General features: G+C 44.9%; 3 protein-coding genes and 1 non-coding gene across 24 annotated transcripts in view; 3 read left to right on the top strand and 1 right to left on the bottom strand.

Moving 5' to 3' along the window:
- Positions 1 to 3,087, top strand: part of COLQ (collagen like tail subunit of asymmetric acetylcholinesterase) — a 104,924-nt gene extending 101,837 nt beyond the window's left edge. For 4 of the 5 annotated variants that reach the window (XM_055381106.2, XM_004033679.5, XM_055381111.2 and 1 more), the window contains exon 17: positions 1,507 to 3,087. In XM_055381106.2, coding sequence (XP_055237081.1) covers positions 1,507 to 1,576 — 70 coding nt within the window. In that variant the 3' untranslated portion in view covers positions 1,577 to 3,087. The remainder of the gene's footprint in view (positions 1 to 1,506) is intronic. The other variant, XM_019023453.4, reaches the window with a different exon arrangement.
- EAF1 (ELL associated factor 1) lies at positions 2,806 to 25,636 on the bottom strand. 12 transcript variants are annotated; one of them, XR_010132658.1, is made up of 11 exons: positions 25,267 to 25,636; positions 23,136 to 23,230; positions 20,922 to 21,058; positions 18,627 to 18,817; positions 16,598 to 16,831; positions 12,384 to 14,069; positions 8,881 to 10,251; positions 5,085 to 5,210; positions 4,946 to 4,993; positions 4,072 to 4,118; positions 2,806 to 3,046 (listed from the first exon to the last, which is right to left on the bottom strand). XR_010132658.1 is itself a non-coding variant. In XM_004033682.5 (6 exons), exons 1-6 carry the CDS (start codon positions 25,634 to 25,636, stop codon positions 14,023 to 14,025), a joined length of 1,074 nt encoding a protein of 357 aa, XP_004033730.3. In that variant the 3' UTR covers positions 10,582 to 14,022. The 12 variants fall into 12 exon arrangements, 2 of the variants coding, with proteins under 2 accessions (XP_004033730.3, XP_063559496.1); XR_010132656.1 differs by lacking the exon at positions 8,881 to 10,251; XR_010132661.1 differs by lacking the exons at positions 5,085 to 5,210; positions 8,881 to 10,251 and adding an exon at positions 3,484 to 3,636.
- Positions 19,943 to 20,048, top strand: LOC115934089 (U6 spliceosomal RNA). The gene has a single exon (XR_004069937.3). It is a non-coding gene; the product is annotated as a U6 spliceosomal RNA (small nuclear RNA).
- Positions 25,623 to 26,333, top strand: part of METTL6 (methyltransferase 6, tRNA N3-cytidine) — a 50,748-nt gene continuing 50,037 nt past the window's right edge. For 5 of the 6 annotated variants that reach the window (XM_063703428.1, XM_019023457.4, XM_063703427.1 and 2 more), the window contains exon 1: positions 25,623 to 25,750. The gene's annotated coding sequence lies outside the window, so the exon portion shown is untranslated. Of the gene's footprint in view, positions 25,801 to 26,333 lie in introns of all 6 variants that reach the window. The other variant, XM_063703429.1, reaches the window with a different exon arrangement.

Raw genomic sequence — 26,333 nt, 5'->3', positions numbered from 1 at the left:
CTCCACACTGGCGCCTGCCAAGCCAACTGAGGGCCACCGCCCCATGAGGTGCTGATTCCATGCCCAGATTGTAACCACTGGGCTCCTTCCAAGGTGCAGAATGTACATGTCTCCCCAGTCCTTACAGAACCAGAGTTGTACAACGTTCTCAGGAAAATGGGGAGGCCGTTCCTTTTTACCTAGGCCATGCCCTGCTCTTCACTGGGTTCCAGAGTGGATCTACTGGTGCTTCCGATCTCTTCTGTCCTTGAGTCCAGTCCCTTCAGCTTTTGCTCCCATCCCATTTTCTCTTGTAGACTCGGACCTGGGCCCTTGGCAGGGCTGGGGAGCCGTGCCTGTCTCTCCATTGCCTTCTCTGTGCTCTCTCTTCCAAGGGGGTCTCCCTAACACTCAGATATTAGCATGTTCAACCAGGCTGGGAGAACTACAGACCTGTAGTCTCCCCCAGTCTCCCCCAGACTCTAAGCCCATTTAGGCTTGGCCAGGACCCCACTCCATGTATGTGTCTGTGTGCGGTGCCCCTCTCCCTGAAGGAAGGAAGACCCCTGACAGGCCTCTGCCAGAGAGTTGGCTCTTCATGGCTCCACAGAGACAAATGAATGTAGACGATCAGATATGGAGTACAGGATCGAGTAGAGCCCAGGGCTCCCCCACGCTCACTGTGGTTACACAGCTATTCCCCAGAAGCCTCAGAGGGACGCTTGTGACTGTGCCTGTGAGGTTTAACGCCCTGTCTCGGATGATCATCCGGGCCTACAGAGGTATAAACTGCACTGTCCAATATGGTAGCCCCCATTAACAGGCTGCTGTTCAAATGTAAAGTCATTATAAGTAAACTTAAAATGCAGTTACTCAGGCCAGGCACTGTGACTCACGCCTGTAATTCCAGAACTTTGGGAGGCCAAGGCAGGCAGGTCACCTGAGGTTCAGAGTTCGGCACCACCCTGGCCAACATGGTGAAATCCCACCTCTACTAAAAATACAAAAATTAGCTGGGCTTGGTGGCACGTGCCTGTAATCCCAGGTACTCAGGAAGCTGAGGCAGGACAATCGCTTGAACCCGGGAGGCGGAGGCTGCAGTGAGCCGAGATCACACCACTGCACTCCAGCCTGGGGGACAGAGCGAAACTCTGTCTCAAAAAAAAAAAAAAATGCAGTTATTCAGTCACAGTAACTACATTTCAAGAGCTCAATAGCCACATCTGGCCAGTGGCTTCACAGATACAGGACATTTTTGTTGGTAGGGTGCATCGTAGCAAGGGGGATTCCCTCACAGATGCTGTGCTAAGAGCAGGGCAACCACCTCCTCCCACCCAGGCCCCGAGCTAGACCTCAAGGCAAAAATCCCAGAGACATGATTCAACTCCCCCAGGCCTCTCACTCCAAATGAGAATGGGAAAAGTTCTTATAGAACCATTGGCCCTTGGCCGCTGTTTGATGAGGTTTGACCGGAAGTCACCAGCATATAAGAGGTGGCCTTTTAGAACGTGTCTTTGCCTCCCTCAGGTCATATGGAGACCTGCGATGCACCCAGTACTGCTACATCGACTCCACACCCTGCCGCTACTTCACCTGAGGGCCGTGAGGAGAAGGTGGGCTGCGCCCCACAGAACTGGCAGCAGCTTCTCCACTGTCATCAGACTGGCCATGTCCTGGCCCTGTCTCCACCAACCTTTGTGTGACAAAAACAAGGACAAATTCCTGCTACTAAGACATGCTGTTAACTCAGTCTGACTGGAAGAATTTAGGACCACTGCATCCTGTCTTAATCCAAGGTACTGGAAAACCTTCCACATGCCCAACCTGAGACCTGTTCCCCATCGCTACCATCTGGCCAAACAACCGGCTACAATGCTCTTCCTCTTCTGGAATGTTGCTGACCCAGGCCGTGGACTTGGCTGAGCACTGTTAGACACACATAGACCTGCAGGCTGTTTTAGTATGTTTTGATCTCTTTGGGGAATCTGGAGTACAGGCCTCTCCGCCCCTGACCACCGAAACGTGCAGGCATTCCCACTCACACTGGGCAGCCCGCTGTCGGGTCTCTCTAGGCCTATGAACCACAAAGCAGGGAAGTGGGCACGTTCTCTCGGGGTGGCTCACAGCTTTGAACCTGCCAAAGGACCCCTCGACTGGCCACAGCCCAGCCCAGCCTGACGTGGATGTGGCTGCCCAGGAAAAGACTTAACTGTGAAAAAGTACTGAGAACCCACCCGACCCAGGCTTGTCCCAAGCAGAGGCTAGAGAAGAGGCTCCTCTTCTCAGTGTTTCCCAAAGGGGCGGCTCTTGTGGTTTCAAAATCTCTGGCACCATCTTGACCTCTTGGCTCTCTCTGCACTTTGCCCCCTGTCTCAAAAATGTCCCTCATGTCCATTTCCTGTCCAGGAGACTCACGAGGACTGTGTGACCTGCACAAGCCCACACCTGGGCAGGCTGTTGGTGTCTCCTTGGTCGTTAGGCAGATACTCCCCTGAGTCCCCGATCTAGGGCCAGCTGCAGAGGGCTCTCTCTAGGCAGAGCGTTCCTGGCCAGAGCTCTACCTCTTTGCCTCCTGCTGACCCCTGACAGCGTCCCGTGGCATTTGTTTCATGTCTGCATATTGCATAGCCTTGTCCTCCTGTGTGCCTGAGCTCCTCCCTTTTCAATAAGATTATTAGTCGTGCATGTCTGTGAGCTGCCTTTCATCACCATTTTTCCTGAGTAGGGCTTAGTTTTATTTTGGAAAGACATCTCCAAGGTGAGGTCCACCCCCACAGCAGACCTCAAGTAGAAATTGCCCAATTTTTACCAGCTGGAGGGACACCCTTGGGTTTTTGTACGAAGCCATTTAATGAGCCCGTGTCTTGGGGACTCAGCAGGCTGGAGCTTGGGGCCTGGTGGACCATCACCTGGTGTCTGTAGGTGGACCCGGTCTCCCACAGGTGACATCAACCCGAGGGTGGCGTCTTTAGAGGCAGGCACATGGGCAGCCCTGTTCCCTTCGCCTCTACTGCGAGGCCTGGGGAGATGTTGTTTTCATGCTGCTTCCACCATCACACTGGGGTTTCTGGATGGGAAATAAAAAAATAAAGGCAGTTCATTTCCCCACTGTGGCTCTCTCTTCCGTTGGTGGTGGGGGTGGGGCCGGTGTCCCAGCATTGCCAGATGGAGGGAGGAGTCTAAATTCAAATCTGCTTCCCAAACTCTGTGGAGGGTTCTAGAATGTGGAAGCATTCCAGTTCCCTCAGGCACAAGGGAGGAAACAGATCCAGAGATGTCATGGACTTGCCCAAGGTCAAAAAACCCAGTCTTGCTAGGCCAGCCCTGTCCTCAGCCCTAGTTTTAGGACCTTGTTTAGGATGGAATGGAGGTCTAGTACTACTCCTGGACCTGGCCAAGAGAGGCCCTGTCCTGGGTCCCAAGGCTGGAGGGCCCTACCCTGGCCCTCCTCTGGCCATTACCCTCCCCACAGGGCGAGGTCTCTATGTGGCCAAAGTAACATACCCGCTGGAGCTTGCAAGCCCCACTCCTAGACCATGCTCCAGGTACCTGGGAAACCACAGTTCCCCACCCAAGTGGTCTTGGGCCTGCTTCCTAGACCTGCAGGCCTCTTGCCCATGTCTGTCCTCCTGAGTGTGACCTGAAACACATGCAGGCCTGGGGGTGGCCAGCAAAAAGTTGTTTGTAGGAATTATAGATGGGGCTTGGAATGTGGGCTGGGATTTCCTCATGGACACACATGAAGCCCTTCTTAGTGTGGGATGGGCCAGGGGTAAAAACAGAAGGGGATCTGGCAAGGGGCTGGACCCTCCTCTCCTCTTGCTACCACAGGACTTTGTGGAATCTAAAATTCCAAATTCAAGCCTGGCCTTCCATTCTTTATGAAAGTATCCTTTTTGAGGGAAGCAGATAGAACATATTGAATCATTTAATTGGGAGCGGTGGCATGTGCCTATAGTCCCAGCTATTTGGGAAGCTGTGGTGAGAGATCACTTAAGTCCAGGAATTTGTAGTTATCCATTTTCATGCTGCTGACAAAGACGTACTTGAGACCGGGCAATTTACAAAAGAAAGAGGTTTAATTGGACTTACAGTTCCACGTGGCTGGGGAGGCCTCACAATCATGGCAGAAGTCACATCTTACGTGGATGGCAGCAGGGAAAGAGAGAGAATGAGAAAGAGCTTTTGCAGGGGAACTCCTCCTTTTAAAACCGTCAGATCTCATGAGACTTATTCACTATCACAAGAACGGCACGGGAAAGACTTGCCCCCATGATTCAGTTACCTCCCACTGGGTCCCTCCCACAACATGTGGGAATTCAAGATGAGATTTGCGTGGGGACACAGCCAAACCAGATCAGGTGGCATGTGCCTGTAGTCCCAGCTACTTGGGAGGCTGTGGAAAGAGGATCACTTGAGTCCAGGAACTCAAGGCCAGCCTGGGCAACACAGTGAGACCGCCCTCCCCGCCCGCCACCTCTAAAAAACAAAAAGCAAAACAACAAAAATAGTCTGTTCTTTGATTATAATGTAAATACCTAAACATTTGGTATGTGAGTGTCCTTATATGCTCTTTCCTGGTCCCCGAAATATTAGGGATGGGCCTATCTGGAGCTATTTCAAGGGACGGTTCTGAAAGGCTCAGGACATGAAAGGATTCAAAGTCACATGTTTTAAGAATATGTGTAATAGTAGTAATTCTGGCCCTTTGGCATTTTGAAATTGAAAGATGAGAGATCGGGGAAGGTGGGCAGCTCCCAGCCCTTCCTGAAATCCTAACTGTGATGTAGGGAGCTGGTTCCCCATGAAGAAAAGTGGGTGTGCTGCCCAGGGAGCCACAGAATTGGTATCCAAGAGCTCATCTATGCCAAGTAAATGTTTCCTGAGATAATCTGCTGGTCCTGGAGGAAGTTGGGGTGCTACAATGAATGTGGAGGGAAGAACACTGAACAGGGGGTGCAGGTACCTGGATTCAGACTGGGTTCATCACTTCTCATGGTCTCAATTTCCTCACCTGAAAAAGACTTTCAATAAGGGCTGATTTTTCTTCCAGCTCTAACAGATTGTGGGTGTGCCACCTGCCCTTCACCTCTGACAGAACATACCCTAGGAGCAGGAACGGATTCCCTTAGCTGCTCCTGAGGCTGTCACATGGGGTGGCTTAGAATAAGACAGGGTCTCAGAGATGCAGTTGGTCACCAAAGAAGGCTATGCCAGTCCATATGCTTTTGCTGGCAAGAACAGAAAATCCCGTCTGAATACCACATATTTATTGGTTCATATAACTTTAAAAGTCCACTGGGGTGGGGTGATCAGGCATGATTCAATCAAGGTCCCCACTCTATTCCTCTACTATCCTCTCAACTATTTGAACCTTTCCATTAATTTGATCCTTAGGGTGTTGACTGCTGCAGTTTCAAGCTTACATCTGCACCCTGCACAATCCAGAGGAAGAGACAATGCCTGTTCCAGTGGCTCTCAAGAAATTCTTTTCCAGCCAGGCATGGTGGCTCATGCCTGTAATCCCAGCACTTTGGTAGGCTAAGGTGGGTGAATTGCTTGAGCTCAGGAGTTCGAGATCAGCCTGTATAACATGGCGAAACCCCATCTCTATAAAAAATACAAAAATCAGCTGGGTGGAGTGGCGTGCACCTTCACTCCCACCTACTTGGGAGGCCGAGGCAGGAGGATCGCTTGGGCCCAGCAGGTTGAGGCTGCAGTGAGCCATTATCACACCACGGGACTCCAGCCTGGGTGACAGGGTGAGACCCTTTCTCAAAAAAAAAAAGAAAAAAGAAAGAAAATTTATTTTCTGGAAATCCCCAGCAAACCAAGGAGGCAGTAAGCCTCCTTGGTCTGCTTTGGGTCACACGCCTGTTACTGAACCAATTTCTATTGGTCAGGAGAATGGCACTTGCTGACGAATAAAGGCTGGGTTCCTGAACCCATGGAGACAAAGGTTATAAGAATTTAGGACCACTGCATCCTGTCTTAATCCAAAGTACCAGAAAACCTTCTACATGCCCAACCTGGGAACCGTTCCCCATCACTACCATCCAGCCAAACAATCGGCTACAATGCTCTTCATCTTCTAGAATGTTGCTGACCCAGGCCATGGGCTTAGCTTAGCACTGTTAGACACGTTACTCTTAGCCTATCCCCTGGAGATTCTGCAGAAGCACAGAGGCTACATGGGGGTGACTTCTGGACCAAATATTGGGGAGCATGAATTGGGGGAATGGGTACAGGGCACACATAATGTCCATTCCACTGGTTGTCTGGTTTTGCTTCTCCTTTTGGCAGGAATAGGTGCTGAGTTGCTTGAGGCAAACCTTTGGGAAGACTGCTTACACCATACCCAGAAAGCTACTGGCTGATTCTTTTTTTTTTTTTTTTTTTTTTGAGATGGAGTCTCGCTCTGTTGCCCAGGCTGGAGTGCAGTGGCACAATCTTAGCTCACTGCAACCTCTGCCTCCCGGGTTCAAGTGATTCTCCTGCCTCAGCCTCCTGAGTAGGTGGGATTATAGGTACAAGCCACCATATCTGGCTAATTTTTGTATTTTTTTTTTTTTGAGACAGTGTCTCACTCTGTTGCCCAGGCTGGAGTGCAGTGGTGTGATCTCGGCTCACTGCAAGCTCCGCCTCCCGGGTTCACGCCATTCTCCTGCCTCAGCCTCCTGAGTAGCTGGGACTACAGGCGCCCGCCACCACACCTGGCTAATTTGTTGTATTTTTAGTAGAGATGGGGTTTCACCATGTTAGCCAGGATGGTCTCAATCTCCTGACCTCGTGATCCGCCTGCCTCGGCCTCCCAAAGTGCTGGGATTACAGGTGTGAGCCACCGCGCCCGGCCTGTACTTTTAGTAGAGATGGGGTTTCATCATGTTGGCTGGGCTGGTCTCAAACTCCTGACCTCAACTGATCCGCCTGCCTTGGCCTCCCAAAGTGCTGGGATTACAGACAGATGTGAGCCACCGTGCCCCGCCTGCTGGTTGAGTCTTTTAATTTTTTTTTTTTTTGGTAGAGATTGAGTCTCACTATGTTGTCCAGGGTGGTCTCAAACTCTTGGCCTCAAGCGATCTTCCCACCTCCACACCCCGAAGTACTGGGGTTGCAGGCCTGGTTGATTTTGACAGGTCCACTCACAGAGACTGACTTCTCACAGAGTGCCATAGGTCAAGAAAGATGTGGTGTAGTTTGTGAAAAAAGCAGAAGATTGGATTCACACATCTGGATTTGAAGCCTGGCTCTGCCACAAACTCGCTGTTTAATTAACCCGCTTAATTTACTTCACTTCTCTGAGTCTCTGTTTTCTTACCTCTAAATGGGGAATAATAGTACCTTATTTCAAGGTTGTGGTGAATTTTAGTGATAACATGGTTTAAGGCCGGGTGTGGTGGCTCACGCCTGTAATCCCAGCACTTTGAGAGGCCACGGTGGGCAGATCACCTGAGGTCAGGAGTTCAAGATCAGCCTGGCCAATATGGTGAAACACCCAATTCCGCTAAAACTACAAAAATTAGCCAGGTGTAGTGGTGCACACCTGTAATCCCAGCTACTGGGGAGGCTGAAGCATGAGACTCGTTTGAACCTGGGAGTCAGAAGTTGCAGTGAGCTGAGATCGTGCCACTGCACTCCAGCCTGGGTGACAGAGTGAGACTGTCTCAAAAAAAAAAAAAAATGTTTTGGAAGTGTTGGATTTTACTTGTTGTTATCATTATTTAGTGGCTCAGGCCAAATCAATCACCTCTTTGGGGATCTAGGGGTATTCACAAAGTTTCACAGTGATTTTTTTCAGGTGGCGGGAGTAACAAAGCAAGGCTAGAGATGTCATTGGAAAGAAAGCAGTAGTCACTCAAAATAAGGAATGGTTGGCTGGATGCAGTGGCTCTTGCCTGTAATCCCAGCACTTTGGGAGGCCAAGGTGGGTGGATCACCTGAGGTCAGGAGTTTGAGACTAGCCTGGCCAACATGGTGAAACCTCATCTCTACTAAAAGTACAAAAAACGTAGCTGGGCATGGTGGCAGGCACCTGTAATCCCAGCTACTTGGGAGGCTGAGGGAGGAGAATCTTTTGAACCCGCGAGGCAGAGATTGTAGTGAGCATCATGCATTGCACTCCAGCCTGGGCAACAGAGCAAGACTCCCTCTGAAGGAAAAAAAAAAAAAAAGGAATGGTTATGACACTTTTCAATTGCAGCAGTGTGGGAGAAATATTTCTCCTGTTAATGTTGCAACTGGCTTTCTGGTGTCAGCTATGACAGTCTGAGGCATGGTAGGGGCACAGAGCTGACTTACTCTCTATACCCAGACTGATTTTTTTACTCTTTCAGTACTGGACTGGTTTTGATGCTTTCACCAGTAACAGAAGCTCAAGCTGTGCTCAACTGACCCCCAAGGATCCAGCCTGTCTCTGGGATTCTCTAGGCCGCCCCAGAACTCCTACCATGACCAGGGAAGTGTAGGGTTGGGGTTTGGCCCTAGACCTCTTATCTATCCACCTGCAAAGCCGTTTTAGTAACAGATTTGGAAGCAAAGTAAGGTTTTTGATGGCAGCTTGGTCACCAGCACTTCACTTAGGAACCAGTGCTGGGGAAGCGGGTGGGACAATTTCTGAGTGTCTCGTGGGACAGACACATAGGCCATCGCTCCGCTAGGGCCATGGAGGGTATGTGTGGGTCAAATTGCTAAATAATCTCCAAAGCTCATTACAATTAATGGGCTGACCTATTCCCCAATGCCTGCTTTACTGGAATTGTTCGGCCCCATCCTTCCCCCACAGTAGAGTGAGCCAATTTAAATTTTCAATGCAGTTCTTCAGCACTTGTGTGATAATAATCAGCTTACAGGTCAAGGACCTTGGCAATTCACCAAGGAGATTGTTACATTTGAGCAATTCACCATTACAATCCATGGGCCCAGAGGTTCCAGGAGCCTGCTTCCAGCCACCTCCACCAGGATGCCAGGCATGTGAGTGAAGCTAGTTTGGACCCTGCAGTCCGGCCTATCTGCCAGCTAAGTACCACAGTTAAAGCCACAAGAAGCTGACCTGCCTAGCCAAGCTCTGTCCCAATTTGTAACCAACAAATTCCATGACGTAAAATAGTGATTGTTTTAAACCACCAAGTTCTGGGAAGTAGCTTGTTACTTAGCAACAGGTAACTGGAATAGTGCTCTTGGTAAGAAATGGCAGGAGGGGAGCAAACTATACACAGTGAATGAAGGAGGGAGGGCCAAGCCAAGAGAAGCCATTGGGTGGCTTTTGGTGCCCTCTGCATGAATCATGAATAGAAATATCTTAACTCTTACTGGAACTTTCGTTTATCTGGCCAGGAACAATGCCAGAATTGGGAGGGGACTTAGAGATCATGTGGCCCAGTGGTCTCAAACATGGCAGTCACAGGGCATGTGAATGTAATAGATGGCATTAATAGCCGCAATTCTTCCCACCTCCCTGTATCTACACCCTTTCCAATCTCTTTTTCAACTCCTCCCATCAATTTTGGGGAATGGATTTCCCCACCCCTTCATTCTGAACTTAGCTCTCTAACTTGGTTTGGCCAATGATGTCTTAGCAATTGTGACAAAAGTATTTTGGTTCCTCTCTTACTCTTACAACTCTCTGCCTTTGCCATGACAACATGCCCAGGCTAGGCTGGTGGAGATGACATGGAGCAGAGCTGTTGCCCCCACTCTGCTGGCCAAAGCCATCCTAGATCAGCTGAACCTCAGTCAACTGCCAGGCCTATGAGGGAGCCAATCAAGACCAGAACTGTCCAGCTAAGGCCAGTCTAAAGCCAACTCAGACTTGTGAGCAAAATAAATGCTTATTAGTCATTGAGTTTTGGGATGGTTTGTTACAGAACATTACAGTGGCAATAGTTAACTGAAGATAAAACTCCCTTCAGTGATGGACACCACCACTTCCCCACTGAGACGGTTCAAGTCTAACTCCTATTACCATCTGAGGGAACAAGCACATTGCAGAATTAAGTAGCAGAGGATTTCTAGACTTAACATGTAATTTAATTCAATCCAAATATATTGAGCACCCATTAGAGACACTACAGCGAATTAAAAAGGAATATGGCCACTGCCTACCTAGAAGTTTATACAGTCTAGCAGAGGAGCCAAGACCACAGGTAAATGTGAGCACTGCTGAAGCAGAAGTGGAGAATGGAAGCAGGAGGTCAGGATCACTTCTAGCCAAATGTCAGCTAGGAGTCAGAGGTGTGTGTGGCATAGCATTCCAGGCAGAAGGAATCTGGTAAACTAAAATGACAATAGGATATGTCTAGGGATTCAGTTTAACTGTTGCATGGTTCTCAGACCCAAACTAAGCCTTCCTTTTCAGACCAAGTAAAATGGCCTCAGATGTGATTCAGTTTTGAACTTCATACCTTTTAAAAACTGAAGTTCATCCTTCAGTTTTGAATGTCACACCTTTTAAAAGCTGAGGTATACTTCCTAACGATTATAAACACCAAATTAAAAAGGAATCCATTTAGTTAGCTATTTAGGCTTAAGCACAGAAGGTTCTTAAAAGAACCCTATATTGCTCATTGATTTCTAAAAGAAAATGAAACCCACCAAGACAAGAAATGTGTTGCTGACCTTCACTTTTATTTAAATATAGTGATCTTTTAAGAGAATAAACAAAAAATACTTTACACAGCAAATATTTTACATAAATGTAAACATGCATGTCTACTTCATAATTAAGCAAAAAAACTTTTAGGCACAAGATTTTAAAAATAAAGAATGAGACAGTGAAACCAAGACTGAAATAACAGAAGTAACAAAACCTCACATTTCCTAACTCTTCAATTGGTCTTGTCTTCCAACCTATTGGTTAAGGCCTGAGTTTCAGAAATCCTACCTTCCTTGTCAAATAGAAACATCCACTTTGGCTGTATATAACATTATCCACATAACACACTAATACTCTTTCAAAATAATGTAATAAATATACCATTCATACACACACATACACACACACACCCTGCTGAACCAGCCTCTCAAATAGGAAAATAAGGATTTTGGAATTTTCAAGTTTTCCTACAACCAAAGCACATACACACACATTAACACCTTACATAGAAAAAATGATTCTGCTACAGAAATAAAATCGTTAATGAGTGGCATGATTACAAACCTCTACTTCATTTGTATTAAGTTTCTTCAATCACAACTTTACTAAGGCTTACTAAGCGCCTCTGACACTTCAGATTTAATTAAGTTTTTCATCTCATCTAAATGACCCACAGTACAGTAGACATTGTACAGCACAAAGAAAAGGCAATTTTAATAATTCAGTTAAAGACTTCTAAATCATGAAAGTCAGCATGGATACTTTCAGCTGTCTCAAAATGCCTGGAATGTTTTCCTATGTCTATCCTCTGCACTTCACTGGCTGGGTAGTCTTCTCTGCCTTCTACCCCACCAGGCTACAACCATTTGAATGTCCATTCCTGTGGATACCCCAGGGAAGAGATGAGAATGACAGTCCCTGCTTTTTTTTCCCCTTTTTCTTTTTGTAGAAACAGGGTCTCGCCATGTTGCCCAGGCTGGTCTCAAACTCCTGGACTCAAGCAATCCTCCCACCTCAGCCTCCCAAAGTGCTGGGATTACAGGCATGAGTCACCACACCCAGCCCAGTACCTGCTTTTAAGGAGCTCATACCAACCAGAGTTCAAGCAAAAAAAAAAAAAAAGGTCAGTATGTACACACAGGGCACTCCATGTGGGTTGAAAAAAAAGACAAGAGTCCACAAAGATGGTACCCACAGAACCTCAAAAGTGGGGTATGGAGGGAGAGAAGGAGAATGAGAGAAGGCACAGAGGCAGGAAGAACAAGTCCAGTTTGGCTGGCAGGAGGGCATCTGTGAGAAGCCATCTGTGAAGCCAAATTCTTGATTTCTAAAAAGAAAAGATTCCTTACTCTGGTGGGTAAAGCTGGAGGGCAGAGGGCAGAACCACCAAAGGCTTTGTGCAGAGAACAAAACTGAAGCCGTGCTAGAGAAAAACCATACAGTGTTGGGCAGGACAGATGACAGGACAAAGGGTCTGAAGCTCAGGAAGCTTGACTCACCAAGCCAGTGCCACATGCAAGCATTTCCTATAGAAACACGTCTTGACCCAACATGCCAAAAACCATAGTTCTGTCTACAGAAATCAAGGCTTTCAGAAAAAAGCTCGGGAGGAGAGAAAGAGAGGCTTAAATAGATATTTTTAGTTCAAGTTCCTGGAACCTGCCCCAGTTTGAGCAAGTTAAGAGCAGTGAAACAATTCCTACATCCAGTAACAATTCAAGTCTCCTGATCATGACCTTGTGAAACCTTCCCTGAGCTGTCATTACCAAGGAATTATAAAGCAATTATCAATCCACTATAAATAAGTTCCTACCTGCCATTAAATCCACCAAAATCTCATGATGGGCTGAGAGCCCAGCACGGGGTCCTAGCGTAGACCTATTACCTACACTAGGGTAGGTGGTGTGAGCATGCTGCTGGGCAGTGGCTCTCTGGGCTCACTATGATGATGAAACAGTTGACTCTATGAAGTTTAACTCTAATGAAAGCCCCTATGACAGACCACCTATTTCCTTTCTAAGTCCAGACTGCTTCCCCTCCACTAGCTGGGGAGGGAGAGGCCATATGAGTGGAGGGACCTGTGGAGGAAAAATTATTATTACTATCTTGATGTCCGCTGAACCAAAGTGGATGGAAATTTCTCAGGACATATTCATCCAAACTACAAAAACAGGTTACTCCATACTGATTACAGGATGATTTATCACACATTCATTAAATATAGAACATTGACTAGCAACCAGTTTCCTCCAACAACAGATCCATTTGGAAATGGCACACTGTAGAAGGCAATCTTGTGACTTTCTTCTAGTTGTATATAAAAAATACAAATCGGTCAGGGAGTCAGGTACAAAACAGTGGTACAAAAGCATGAATAGATATGCCTTATCAAAGAATGTGCTCATTTCATATTGCAGAACTTCTATCTAGATTCTGATTTTTAGAAACTTACTGCTGGTTCATTTGTTCGGAGAGGTTTCTTCACACCTCTCTTCCACTCCTACCTCACCCTGCTAAAATCCACTGACTGAAGAATACTTAGTATGGATCCACATGGAACCAAAAGCCCCAACTGAATGGAGTCACATGCATCAGCACAGTGGCTACCGGTTTCATCTGCTCACCCAGCCTCATGTATTTAGGGACTGAATTCAAGCTAGAAGCACCCAACACTTTTGTCTTTTGGAATCTAATCCAAGTGCCAATGTACATCTAAAAGTCCCATGTATAAGAATCTCTTGATTCCTACAAATGAGATTCAAGGGAGAGAACAGTGAGGAAAGCCCAGAGAGGGGGCAGGAGACTGGCCACAAGCCAGGTGTGTACTTCCCTTTCTTAGTCTGTAAATGACAGGTTGAGCTGGCAGGACTCCATGGTCCTCACCAGCTGACACTCAAGGACTCCATTCTGTATTCTGAGGTCCATTTCTATCCAGGCTTGTCAGGCTGAGTCAGACAAAACTTCCTTACCACTTTGTGTCAACAATTTAAAGTGGTTTTAACATATTTCTATGATGTAGTTTGAGGTTTTCCCTCTCTCTCCTACCCATCAAAGACTTCATTTCACTGGTACCAACCACTTGGCCAAACTGATGGCTGCTGAGGTTTAAAACTGAATCTCTGGCCTGGTGAAGATATGGCCTTTGAGTAACTTAGACCAGGGCACATTTATCTGTTTTTCATTAACAATGTTAACTAAATAGAAATATAATTCTGTTAGCTCTTCTACAGGTCTACTTAAACTTTGAAAGATGAGATTGTTCAAAAATGACACGAGAAAATCACCCATCACCACTAAGTTAAAGACTTGAATATGTGAGAGTTCCAGAGCCTCAAACTCCTACTACAGTCACTGATCCATAACATTTTCCTCTTGCAATGGACTCCACGCCAAAGTAGCTCAGTCTTGCGGCATGTTTGTGCACCAAAAAGTAGGTTTCGAAAGATCCAGCACTAGTCATCACTGTCACTGCCAGACTCACTCAACTGCAAGTCATTTCCTATTTAAAAAAAAAAAAAAGTAAAATCATAGAATCAAACAAAAGTACAGAATTTAAAAATGACTTCCTCACAATTTTTTGTTAACTGCCTTGGCTATCACACTACAGTAAAACCTTGTTAATTCAACTTAGGGAAGAAAATCAAATTGGCTCACTGAAACAAAATGGTGCTTTTGGTTATCTACAAAGCACAACAATACTGCATTTTAGGGTAGAGCAAAGGAGAAGTAAGCTAGATAACTTTTAAATGGTTTAATAAATAGCAAGAAAATATTTAAAATATGTCTGGGCGCAGTGGCTCACGCCTGTAATCCCAGCATTTTGGGAGGCCAAGGCAGGGAGATCATTTGAGGCCAGCAGTTGGAGACCAGCCTGGCCAACGTGGCGAAACCCCATCTCTACTAAAAATATAAAAATCAGCCACGTGTAGTGGGACATGCTTGTAATTCCAGGTACTTGGGAGGCTGAAGCAGGAGAATCGCTTGAACCCGAGAGGTGGAGGTTGCAGTAAGCCGAGATTGCACCACTGCACTCCAGCCTGGGCGATAGAGTGAGACTCTGTCTCAAGGAAAAAAAGAAAAAAGAAAAAAAAAACAAGAAAATATTTAAAATAACTGATCACCATTCGGAAGAACTGATCACATTAAGTTGCTTTATAAAGGCAACTTAAGAAAATATCCAGTAGGCTTCCCATTAAGAAAGGTGAATACTGTTAACACCAGTAATATGCTAATGCAGTATCTGCTCTGGCACACCTCTGTCCAGGATAGTCACGTTATCTTAAATTTCAAATCTGAACTAACGTGCTTTACAAAACCCCAGATTCCTGTTTACTAGGCAGAATTTAGAAGAATATAATTACTTAACATTTCAATCTAATACAATAGGAATACATATAACAGAACCCCAGTTGATACCACTTGTAGCAAAAGTGATTTTCTTTATTTCCAAATTGCTAATCTCTAGGCCAGTTCTCCTCAAAGTCTATTCTGAGGACTCGGCGTTCCATGAAACCCTTTCAGGGGGGTCTGATCCTGAGGTTACCCCTTTTCTAACTACCTAGAATGCCAGATTTTCTTCATATACTTCAGTCTCTATGTTAAAGATGGGGCATATAATGGCAATGTATTGAGATATTTTTGGTTGTCATGGGGCTGGGGAGGTGGGAAGGGACTGGTACTGGCATCTAGTGGGTAGACGTCAGGGATGCTCTTAAACATCCTACAATGTGCAGGACAACCTCCCACAAAGAAGACTTATCTTGCCCAAACTGCCCATAGTGCTGAGGTTGAGATTATCTCTGCCTGGTCCACAATAGTTGGATTAACTAGGTTAACTTCCCCACTGTTACCTCTAGACCTTCCAACTTCCTCAAAGGAAGGTGTACCAAGAGAGAACATTCATCAGGGTTCCAAAAAGAGAAAAACATAGAAAATTAGCCCTCTGCTCACCTTCAAAACAAATAAATTTTTGTTCTTGTTTTCCTGTTTTACTTTAGTATCAACTGCATTAAAACACACCGAGGCCAGGCATGGTGGTTCATGCTTTTAATCACAGCACTTCGGCAGCTGGGGAAATTACTTGTACCCAGGAGGAGTTCAAGACCAGCCTGGGCAAAACAGTGAGACCTTGTCTCTACTGAAAATTTTAAAAATGGCTGGGCATGGTGGCTCATGCCTATAATCTCGGCACTTTGGGAAGCCGAGGTGGGTGGATCACTTGAGTCTAGGAGTTTGAGACCAGCCTGGGCAACGTGGCGAAACCCTGTCTCTACCAAAAAAAAAAAAAGGATCATGCCGCTGCACTCCAGCCTGGACAACAGATCAAGACTCTGTCTGAAGGAAAAAAAAAAAAAAGCCACCACACTGTCTGGGGACAGCGGATTCTTTTTTATAAAAGTTCAAGATAGGCCAGTCGTGGTGGTTCACACCCATAATCCCAGCACTTTGGGAGGCCGAGGCAGGCAGATCATTTGAGGCCAGGAGTTGGAGACCAGCCTGGCCAACATGGCAAAACCCCATCTCTACTAAAAATACAAAAATTAGCCAGGTGTGGTGGGACATGCTTGTAGTCCCAGGTACTTGGGAGGCTGAAGCAGAAGAATCGCTTGAACCCGAGAGGTGGAGGTTGCAGTAAGCCGAGATTGCACCATTGCACTCCAGCCTGGGCGACAGAGTGAGACTCCATCTCCAGAAAAAAGACCAATGGGCAGAGAGCAGTATGGTGGCAGGTAGCTCCCCGAAAGTCTGGTATAAAAGCAAAAACAGCCTATCTATTCATGTTTTAGTGTTTTCTAGAATTCACGGACACCGGTATGAGCCAGTGGGGAATAGAAATAGAAAGAACAGATTTTTCATCTCATTTCCCTTTTTTACTGTTTAGTAACTCACACCTTTCTGCTCCAAACTATTTTTAACAAGATCCTCTCCCATGCCTTAAACATCTTTAGGTTTGTAAGTTCTGGCACAGGATAAATAGAAGCTGCACCTATGGCCCTCTCTCAGCCATAAAAAGGAGTACACACTTACTGAGGGTGTTCATGAGCTGGTTGCTTCCTTGTGGCCGGCTGGTTCCATTGGCAACGGCAGGCCTACTGTTGTAGGGCTGCTGGTGTGAAGGCTGCGGAGGAGAGGCTGGGCCATTGTCCTCGCCTCCACTGCTGGAGCTGTCGTCATCACTTCCCGAAGAGCTCTCAGAGTCTGAAGAGCTGCTCCCACTGCTGCTGCTCATTTGTTCAATAATGTCAACTTCAGCCCTCAGCTCTGGAATAAAGGATATGACATGGATCAGCACAGCAGCCCTTTTCAAGGCAGTGCATTGGAGCTTCTATAAATAGTAAATCAGCAAAACAGCAATAAGAAATAATTTAAAACAAAGTCCTACTTCTCAATACCTTAAAAAATGTACAAACAAAATTACCAAAACAAAAACACAGCCTGTTTCCAGAGACACAATGGAAACATTAAATTCACTCAAATAAAAAGCAAGACCGTTTCAGAATAATGGCTGTTCTGTGTAAGAAATGAATTAAGTCCATTTGCCTTTATCTACTAGAAGAAAAATTATGAATATTATGAACTATGGGATAAAACCATAATTCCCACATAAGAGAAGACAAATATTATGTAAAGTGGTTGAAAAATATTTGACTAGGAGTTGGAAGGTCTGAGTGCTTGTTTTGGATTTACCTCTAACCAGCAGTGACACCTAGGTAGAAGTCAATGAATTTTCCAAGCCACTCTGGAAAAATGAAAGCCAGACAGCCTCTAAGGTCCTTTCCAGCTCTCATATCCCATAAATAAATGGAGGTTTGCAGGAAGAACCATGGTGACTAAATAAAAATGGTAAAACAATATTCTTCCTCTTCACTCTTTACATATTTGACTGACAGCCATGCCTGTCAGGTACTGCATTTTTTACAGATATAAAATATCAATGTTAACTAACCATTTCAAGAAAGGCGCCAGATTTTCCTGTCTAGGCATACCATGTGGCCTTAAACGGCTATGGCTCCTTTAAGCATAATTGGCAACAACTAACCACGCATGCTCTGATTCCTATTCAACCTAAGTGAAAACTTCCATAACAGCATTCCAGTATCCATGAGGAAAAAAAAAAAAGGGGACAAAACAACTGTACACAGTGCAGAGTGATGTCTGCAGCCGTTCTACATGGTGGAAAAGGCAAATTTCCCAGGGACAACTCTTTATGTTTCCCTACTATTATTATGGATTTAGTTATTTTATAAAACTTATAAATATGAAATATGGCCTCACAACTTCTAAAGAGTCTGGAGGACTAAAACCATTCATCGTGTGAAGGAGAAAGCCAAGGTAAGCTTCTTTGTCTCAGGTTTGCAGTGGAGAGAACCAAACTGGACCTTTAACTCTTTCTAGGCCAGTATCTGTTTCTATTGGTCCTCATGGCCTCTTTCATATTTACATACTTTGTGTTAGCACAGAACATTTGCTTATGGTATTTTAAAAGGCATTTTAATCCTTTTTTTCCCCCAAAAAAGAGATGTTATTGCCCAGGCTGGAGTTCAGTAGCTACCAACAGGCATGATCATAGCACACGGTAGCCTCGAACTCCCAACTTCAAGCGATCCTCCTGCCTCACAGTAGCTGAAACTACAGGTGTGCAGCACCATGGTCAGCTCCTCCAGCCTATATACTAATGTAGAGCTCAGAAAGGTTGCCACCTACGCTTAGTTTTCACCTCCAACACCTAGAATCCTTTCTTTCTCCGAAGCCTTAGAGGTGTGCCATATGAAGCTTTAGATGGAAGTCATGCTTGTTTAAATCCTAGGCCTCTAAGCAGAATGCTACAAAGATAGCCACAAACTCAAGTCACTATTCCAGGACTCACCCTTGTCAAATGAGGTAAGTGGCAGAAGCCCCCACCCTCCCCATCTCTGAACAGTGAGCTCTGCAGACATTTTTTTGATGGCATTGAATGCCCCAGCCACTGTATCAATACAGCAGCCATGTGATCTCCGCAAGAAAATTCAGCACTCTACTTCAAGTTGCTATCATGGATCCAGAAAATGTTCTCTACCTCTTTTGATGTCATCCAACTGAGGTTCAGGTGAGGGGTTATCTTTCAAGGGAGAAGTTTTGGGTCCAACTGGAGGCTTCGTTGGAGCTCTGAATGGCATAGGTGGTGGAGGTGGTGGTGGCTGTGACGTCTGTGGAGGACGAGTGGGCTGCTGTTCCATTCTGGCCTGGATTTTACTGCTGCCCTCAGCTCTGAAAGGAGATACAGACATTAAATTAGCAGGGCAAAAATAGTGGTTCTCAAATTTGTCCAGGTGACTGAAAACTCAGAAGTCTCTGTAAAACTCCATGTTCTTTCCAGACCACTTCAAAATACTGATACTTGTAATTTTATCATGTGAGCTATTCATTCAACATTTGAGTGTCTACTGTAATCCAGTACTATATTATGTATCAGGGATACAGACGTGAATAGAATATTTACTGCCCTCGATGAGCTCAAATGTATAGCAAACAAATGTAGGATATAATGAAACTATGAAAATCCATTTTACTAGTAGAAAATACATTCATGCATCCCTTAACAATGAGGGTAAGTCCTGAGAACTGCATCATGAGGTGATTTCATTATGCAAACAGCAGAATGTATTATGCAAACCAATATAGCATATAATTTTTTCACATGAAAACCCAAATGTCCCACCACCATTATTGAATATCAGTCATTCCCCCTACTTGATCTGCAATGCCAATATCAAGTGCCGTATATCAGGTTTCCATACATGCTCCATTAGAATCTTAAGGGACCACTGTCATATATGTAGGTCACTACTGACCAAAACATCATTATGTAGTTATAATCATGAGTGCATGAGTTCCTAAATAAAGTAGCTCCTAAAATATTGCCCAGCTTGAAAATTTTTTCCATTATCTATGTACTGCTTGTTCATTTCATCACATGCCAGCTCTTGCTCGCAGACAAGCAGAATTCCATCCCAAGCTGAGCATATTCTATCAGTTAACAATTTCTTTTGTAAATGGACTAGCCTAGTGCTTCTAAAACTTTTGCTTATGCACAAATCACCTGGTGATCTCTGCAGATTCAGATCTAATAGGTGTTGAGATTCTGCATATCATCTATGTAATATGATACTGTTAGTTCCCATATCACACTGAGTAGTAAGGGAATATACCACAACCATCAGATATTGGAGGAATATCGGTAGCACCTGGTTCACTGTAGGTAATGAATACAAATAAATAGAGTGGCAGGACAGGAGCAAGGACTCTGCAGCACACTCTCTGGGGTAGGTCAAGCTCTCTAACCCTCAGTCTCCGTATCTTTTTTTTTTTTTTTTTAAGATAATAGCACCTTTCGTACTCACTTCGGCAGCACATATACTAAAATTGGAATGATACAGAGAAGATTAGCATGGCCCTGTGCAAGGATGACACACAAACTCATGAACGATTCCATATTTTTAACAAAAGAAGTAAAAAATAATAACACATTTCTAAAAATTACTTGTTAGATAAAACAATGCATATAAAGCATCTAGCAGAGTGCCTGGGACATGATACCCCCTCAATAAATGGTACCTATTTTTATTTTCTGTGGAATGAATGAATGAAAAAAAAAATGGCTTAATGAAGCATAAAAAACATCAGGTTGTGACAATCTTTACAATTTAATTACTGTATTATAATAATTACTGTATTATAAGTGAGCTATGATTATGCCACTGCACTCCAGCCCGGGTGACAGAGCAAGAGACCTCAACTCTTTAAAAAAAAAAAAAAAATACTGTATTATATGGTAACAAATAGAACCACTAGGTTATTTCCATTTATAGAATGAATTTTTATTTTCAAATAAACTCTAACTGGCTTCATTTTAGACATGTAGCAACTGTTGAATTAAAGAGTTCACTATATTAAAAAATAGGCAAAGTTTTATTTTGGTATTATAGTAATCTCAAATGTATCTTGTAAAAAAATTAATGTTTTCACTCCAGTTAAGTATAGTATATATTACTCCTTCATAATTATAAGTCTGTAAGTTATCTTATCCCTTAGGTGGTACTGTAGCAATCATGAGATTAACAAAATAGGCTTAATTATAAAGTATATCCCCCTTTCCCTAATGGTTCCCATGTTTTAGGTCTTAAAAAACATTATTTCTTTTTATTGCATTTGAGGAAGACATATTTTACTCATTTGTCTGAGAAGACACAGGTAGTGTTAAGATTATTGATAGAACACTATGAGCAAGCAGATGTTCACAACCTTATAAAAACTGAATAGATAACAGAGGTTTGGAAACATGATATAAACCTGCATCTGGCTATTCACATACCTTGTTTTCTTCACCTGAATGCTGCTACTGAGTTTTTCCAGCACATATTCACCAGTGTCATGATTAATAATAAGCACACAGTCTTTCTGGTAAGGCCGTTTGTTCCCCTTGAACACAGTCATGGGTGGTGTGGATCCCTATTTGCCACAAAAGTATAAGATGATCAAACTAAACATACCAGTTATGAATATCAACTGAATTTATAGATGACTGTACCTGATGAAATCTTTTATCAGAGCTATTCAAAAAGAACAGGTTGAACTGATTTCTATTTTATCTCCTTCTGGTTTCCGAGGCAAAAATAAAGGAGAAATAATATAGGAAGAATTTGTGAATGTGCAACGCGTTCTAAGTAATCAAAAAGGTAGTATAAAAGTTTTAATTACTATATACGTTCCAAGAGGGAAAAATTAACCATTACTTTCATTATACTAAGCAGAGTTATCACTCTGTATAGTAAAACTGTGAGTGATCTCTATTTCTTTGTCATTAGAGAGACCAGGGTTTCCCCTTCTCATGTCAAGCAACCAACAGAGCATTTTCCAAGAGAAGGTCATTATCCTGGTTGGCTCAGAATAAATAAATCATGTCACTCATCTGCCTAAGCCTTTCAATCACTCCTCAATTGCTCTCAGGCCAAAGGATAAAATCTTTAAACTAGCCACTTGGCCTTGCACTACCGGGCCCTTCCCTGGCTCTCCACCTCACCCTGCAGCATACTCCCCTGCGCATGTGCCTCAGAGCAGAAGGCAACCGGCTTCCCTCCTATCCTCAAGCTCTCTCCTGCCTCTGGGCTTTAACAAGGCTTCTGCCAGCTTTAACAAGGCTTCTGCCGGCTATATCCTGCCCCCTCTCTTTAAATGACCCAACCTCCAGATCTGCTCACAGATACTTCCTTAAGGAAGCTGTCCCTGATTTTGTAGAATAACAGCTATATTTTCTTGTATTTATTTAAACTCCAGACCATAAGCTCCACCAGGGCAAGAAATGTGCTTGTTGTTTTGTTCAAGGTTATATACTTCATGCCTAGTAATGGGCCAATGTGTGGGAGGCATTTGATTAATATTTGTTGAATATCATATTTAATGCCTTGCTTAGAATAAAAAACTGCTTGGCTCTTTGACTGCTTATTTATATAGTAAAAATATAGAGCTAGAAAGAACTTTAGGGACCATTTTTCTAAACCTTTCATTTTACATATGGGAAACTAAGGTCCAAAGGGAGATGATGTAACTTGCCAAAGGTAACAAGTAATCAAACAGCAGTTTGAATGGGCAATTTTTCCTCACCATAAAGCTTTCCAGATCTCCCGGTCCAGAGACTTTTCATTCTCTCAACAGCTACCGAGAACTTATGTTCCAGGACAGGGGTGTGACATGCAATAACACATGTTCACTAAGAGCATCATGTGACCCTTTGGTGCTTTGTCATTAGTGCTGCCTTGGGCAGAGCTTCACAAAAGTCTTTCTCTGCAAGGGTTCTTAATCCAGCTTTCAGTTTAGTTCTCCATCCCTAAATCAGCTGAATGTGCCACACCTCTGGTTCCTGCGTGCCTTAACTCCTGGCTTGGTTGCCTCATACTCCTGAGCTGTTGTGGCCATATAATCAGCAGGGCACCTAGGGCTTTTCTGTCTGGAGTTGCTTGGGAGAAAAGCTATATCTAAAAGAGGGGCTAGGTGTCCAGACAGGAACCTTGTCTACTCAGTAGCAGATGGGGGAAAACGACGAATAATCTTTTTTTTTTTTTTTTTTTTTTTTTTGAGAGGGAGTCTCACTCTGTCACCCAGGCTGGAGTGCAGTGGCGTGATCTTGGTTTACTGCAATCTCTACCTCCCAGGCTCAAGCGATCCTCCCAGCTCCGCTTCCCAAGCAGCTGCAACCACAGACATGTGCCATCACCCCCAGCTAATTTTTTGTATTTTTGGTACAGACGGGGTTTCACCATGTTGCCCAGGCTGGTCTTTAACTCCTGAACTCAAGCTATCCACCCACTTCCACCTCCCAAAATGCTAGGATTACAAGAATTATTTTTAATCAAGCACCTGCCTAGCATGAAGTCCACCCCACCCCACTCCCCAAAATTACTTTTTTCCTTATGTTGCCACTTTAGAAATCTAAACATTTTTAAAAGTAAGAAGTTTAAATTGCAATAACATAAAAGACAAAGATTCATTGTGATCTTACATTTAAAAAAAAACGATGAAATAAACTCACAGGGATATGTGGCAGTGTAATTGTGACTTCATCTCCTTTGCCAACTTGAAGCTCTCCTTCACAGGAAGTGTCTATAGATGCTGGTTTAAAATCATCTAAAGGGAAAGGAAAAAAAGCACTTACCCACCAGGTTACTTATAATAAGGGCTTCCTGGGCATCTCCATTTAAGAATTAAAATTATTACTCAGATGAATGGAAAATAAAAATAATTTAGAATTCTTAAAAAACTGTTTCGTTATGGAAAACTTCAGATACACAAAAGTAGAGAGAATCGTACAATGAGACCTGGTATACCATTATCCAGTTTCAATTATTACCAACTCAGGGACAATCTTGTTTCATCTACACCTCCACATACTTTTCCTCTGACCCCCTTTTGATTATTCTAGGGGGAAAAAAGAATTTACAGGCCATTTTATTAAACAAAGATATTCCCTTCTCCCAAGGGAGAGATGAAAATTGTCTCATCATCCATAATAAGTTGCTTTTTTAGGGTTGTGAGGATCAAAAGTAACAGCATATGAAACAGATTCTGTGACTGTAAACTCTATATGAAATATGAAAGGCCACAGCATCATCAAAAGCTGATTTCATTCTGCATAGAAACTGTCAAAATTAGGAACTGTCAAAATTAGGATTTGCCATACTCAAGTTCCATAGCTGTTTTTTGGTTTTTTTTTATAATAGTGATGGGGTCTCACTATGCTGCCCAGGCTGGTCTCAAACTCCTGGGCTCAAGCTATCTGCCGACCTCGCCTCCCAAAGTACTGGGATTATAGTGTCAGCCACCACTCTCAGCCAGTTCCACAGCTTTAACAAAGACACTTCGTAGATGTTCATAGCAGACAACTGAACTGTATCTCCGCAAGTTATCCTGCTCGTGTTTCTAAACTGCAGTTAGAATACAACATAATAGCCATCTTAATTCACATTCACACCTGCCTCAAACTGCAGGACAGGTGCACACATGAACTATATGATTTAAATTCCACATTGCCCTTCACCAAAAGAAAACATCAACTTAGTAAACTCTTCAGGAAATGATGTTCTTATCTTATTCCCATCTCTTCTCTCTGAAAGAGCTGGATCTGCTGTCAGTAGGAAGCACAGCAATGGCATGGCAAGTGACTACACAAAGATGGGATTTCATTATCTAAAACGCCCTCTTCACGTGTTGAGTCACATCTATTAGGTCCTCTGACAAAAACAAGTCTTAACAACAGCGTTAGCGCCACGGAAACCAGAAGTTCATGAATCACGGAGGGATGCTCTGTCAGCCAATTCCTAACTGCCAAACCTTCACCCAGGACATAGGATGGAAGTGCACTCTCTCAACAGCGTCTATAATCATGTAGAAAAAGGTCCGGCATAATGACTATTTGGACATTCCTTACGCGTGCTCTCTTCTGCTTCCAAACGTAGACCAATCTTTAACCTATCCCAGGCTCACGAACTCTGATTTGACTACCCACAAGGAACTTGGTCTGGAGGAAAAGCCCGGGTGGTATAGGTGACCTCAAAAGACAGCCAAGTCAAATGAAGCACAGAAAGGAGATGGAAGAAGACTCTGATGAGGCGCAGAGAGGATGCCAATTCTTTGGCTGTAGAGGGGACAAAGCGCAGTATTTGGGAGTCCAGGACCAAGTCGGAGGAGGAAAGCAGGGAAGAGAGTGGGTTCTAAGGCAGTGGATGAGGCTCATAACAAACAAGAAGCGTCTTTTAAATGTGGAGAACCCTGATGGGAGCATCGGAAAGGAGGGGAGGGGTTTTGAGGGAGAAGTGGACCCGTATAAGAGGGGGGAGGTTTGCCTTGGGGGAGGGAGGTTTGCCTTAGGGGCGAGGTAGGGGGCGGGGAGGGATGGAAATGGAAAGAGGCCAAAGACCTTTGGAACTAGTGTTTGAGACTGTGAGGTAGAAGAATAGTAGGGAGTGACGAAGATTTGGGAGAAATAATCTGGGTAAAAGAAGGGACAAATCGAGGTCCCAAAGGATTTGGGGTTCGAGAGAAAGTAACTGACGCTGGCAGGGGGTTCCCTGGAATCTGAAGGGCCGAGGGAAGAAAGGAAGGAGTCAAGGTTGACATGTGGCGGCTGGAGCGGCCGAAGGGAACCGTGGGGAGCGCTGACTTACAACGAATAGTGTGGAAGGAGGCCCGCGGCCGCTTCTCGAAGCTCTCCCCGAGCCTCAGGCAATGTTCCTCGCGGTCCAGCAGCGGGTTCGCGGTCCCATTCATGGCCCCGCACCTGCCTCGCACCCAGATCGGCGCTCTCCCGGTGCAGCCGCGATCCGAGCTTCTGACGCTGACGTCTGGGAGGACTGTGCTTCCGGGCCACCGCTCTGGAAGACAAGGAGAGCCGAGCCGGCACCCACCCGGGTCCAGAAGCAAGTTCTCTCCTCTGCGTGGGGGTGGGAGAGGAATCTGAGGAGGCAAGGCCGTGGGACTTCCGGCGTCGGGTAGGAACTTCCGGGTTCCTAGCGGAAGTGGTGGGGGCGGTGCCATGGCAAAAGAATTCCTCCCGGAGAATCCGAATTCGTGGTCCTCAGAATTGGTTTAGAGTTGTTTCGCGGTTCCTCCCATATTCTGCCTCCGAGGCCCAGTGGGGCTGGCTGTGGGGTGAGTGCGCCTGGCCCTAGCCCTACAGGTGAATTTAGGAACTGATGACGGTGAGCCCTGAGCGTGGCTGACTAGATTAACGCGGGTCGGCTAGCCATCATGGACGCCCTCCTCAGGGTCTAGGGTCCCATGCAGCCTAGTCTATCCTGAGGGTCCTGAGATGGATCCTCGGGACCTCAGCCACGCGTCATTGGGTCTCTTTCTCCACTTTGCCCGGTGATGGCGGTGCGAGGGTCTCAGTCCCTGCAAAGTGACGCTCCCTCTGGTTCCTATGACAGCCTTTTGTGAGTGCGATCAGGAAATGAGCCCACCCAGGCTTAGCTTCATTTCCCCCGAAAAAACGGAGGTCCGACCCTTGGGAAACGGTGACCTCACTTGTATCTGACAATTGACCGCCCGCTTCCAGCTAAGGCCATTGTGGTTTTTAAGTCACCCCTTTCGCGGGCACCGAAAATTGAGGAATATTTTCTTCGCAAGGTTTCCCAGTCAGTTCTTGAGAGCGTCCTTTTTCCTAAACTAAATCGATTTATTGTAATAGTTGACTCATCTGGTTTGAATAAAAGTATGGTGCATGAGATAGTCT

The sequence above is a fragment of the Gorilla gorilla genome, chromosome 2 (assembly GCF_029281585.2).
Source record: "Gorilla gorilla gorilla isolate KB3781 chromosome 2, NHGRI_mGorGor1-v2.1_pri, whole genome shotgun sequence".
NCBI lineage: Eukaryota > Metazoa > Chordata > Mammalia > Primates > Hominidae > Gorilla > Gorilla gorilla.
This window is presented reverse-complemented; position numbering and strand designations above follow the sequence as displayed.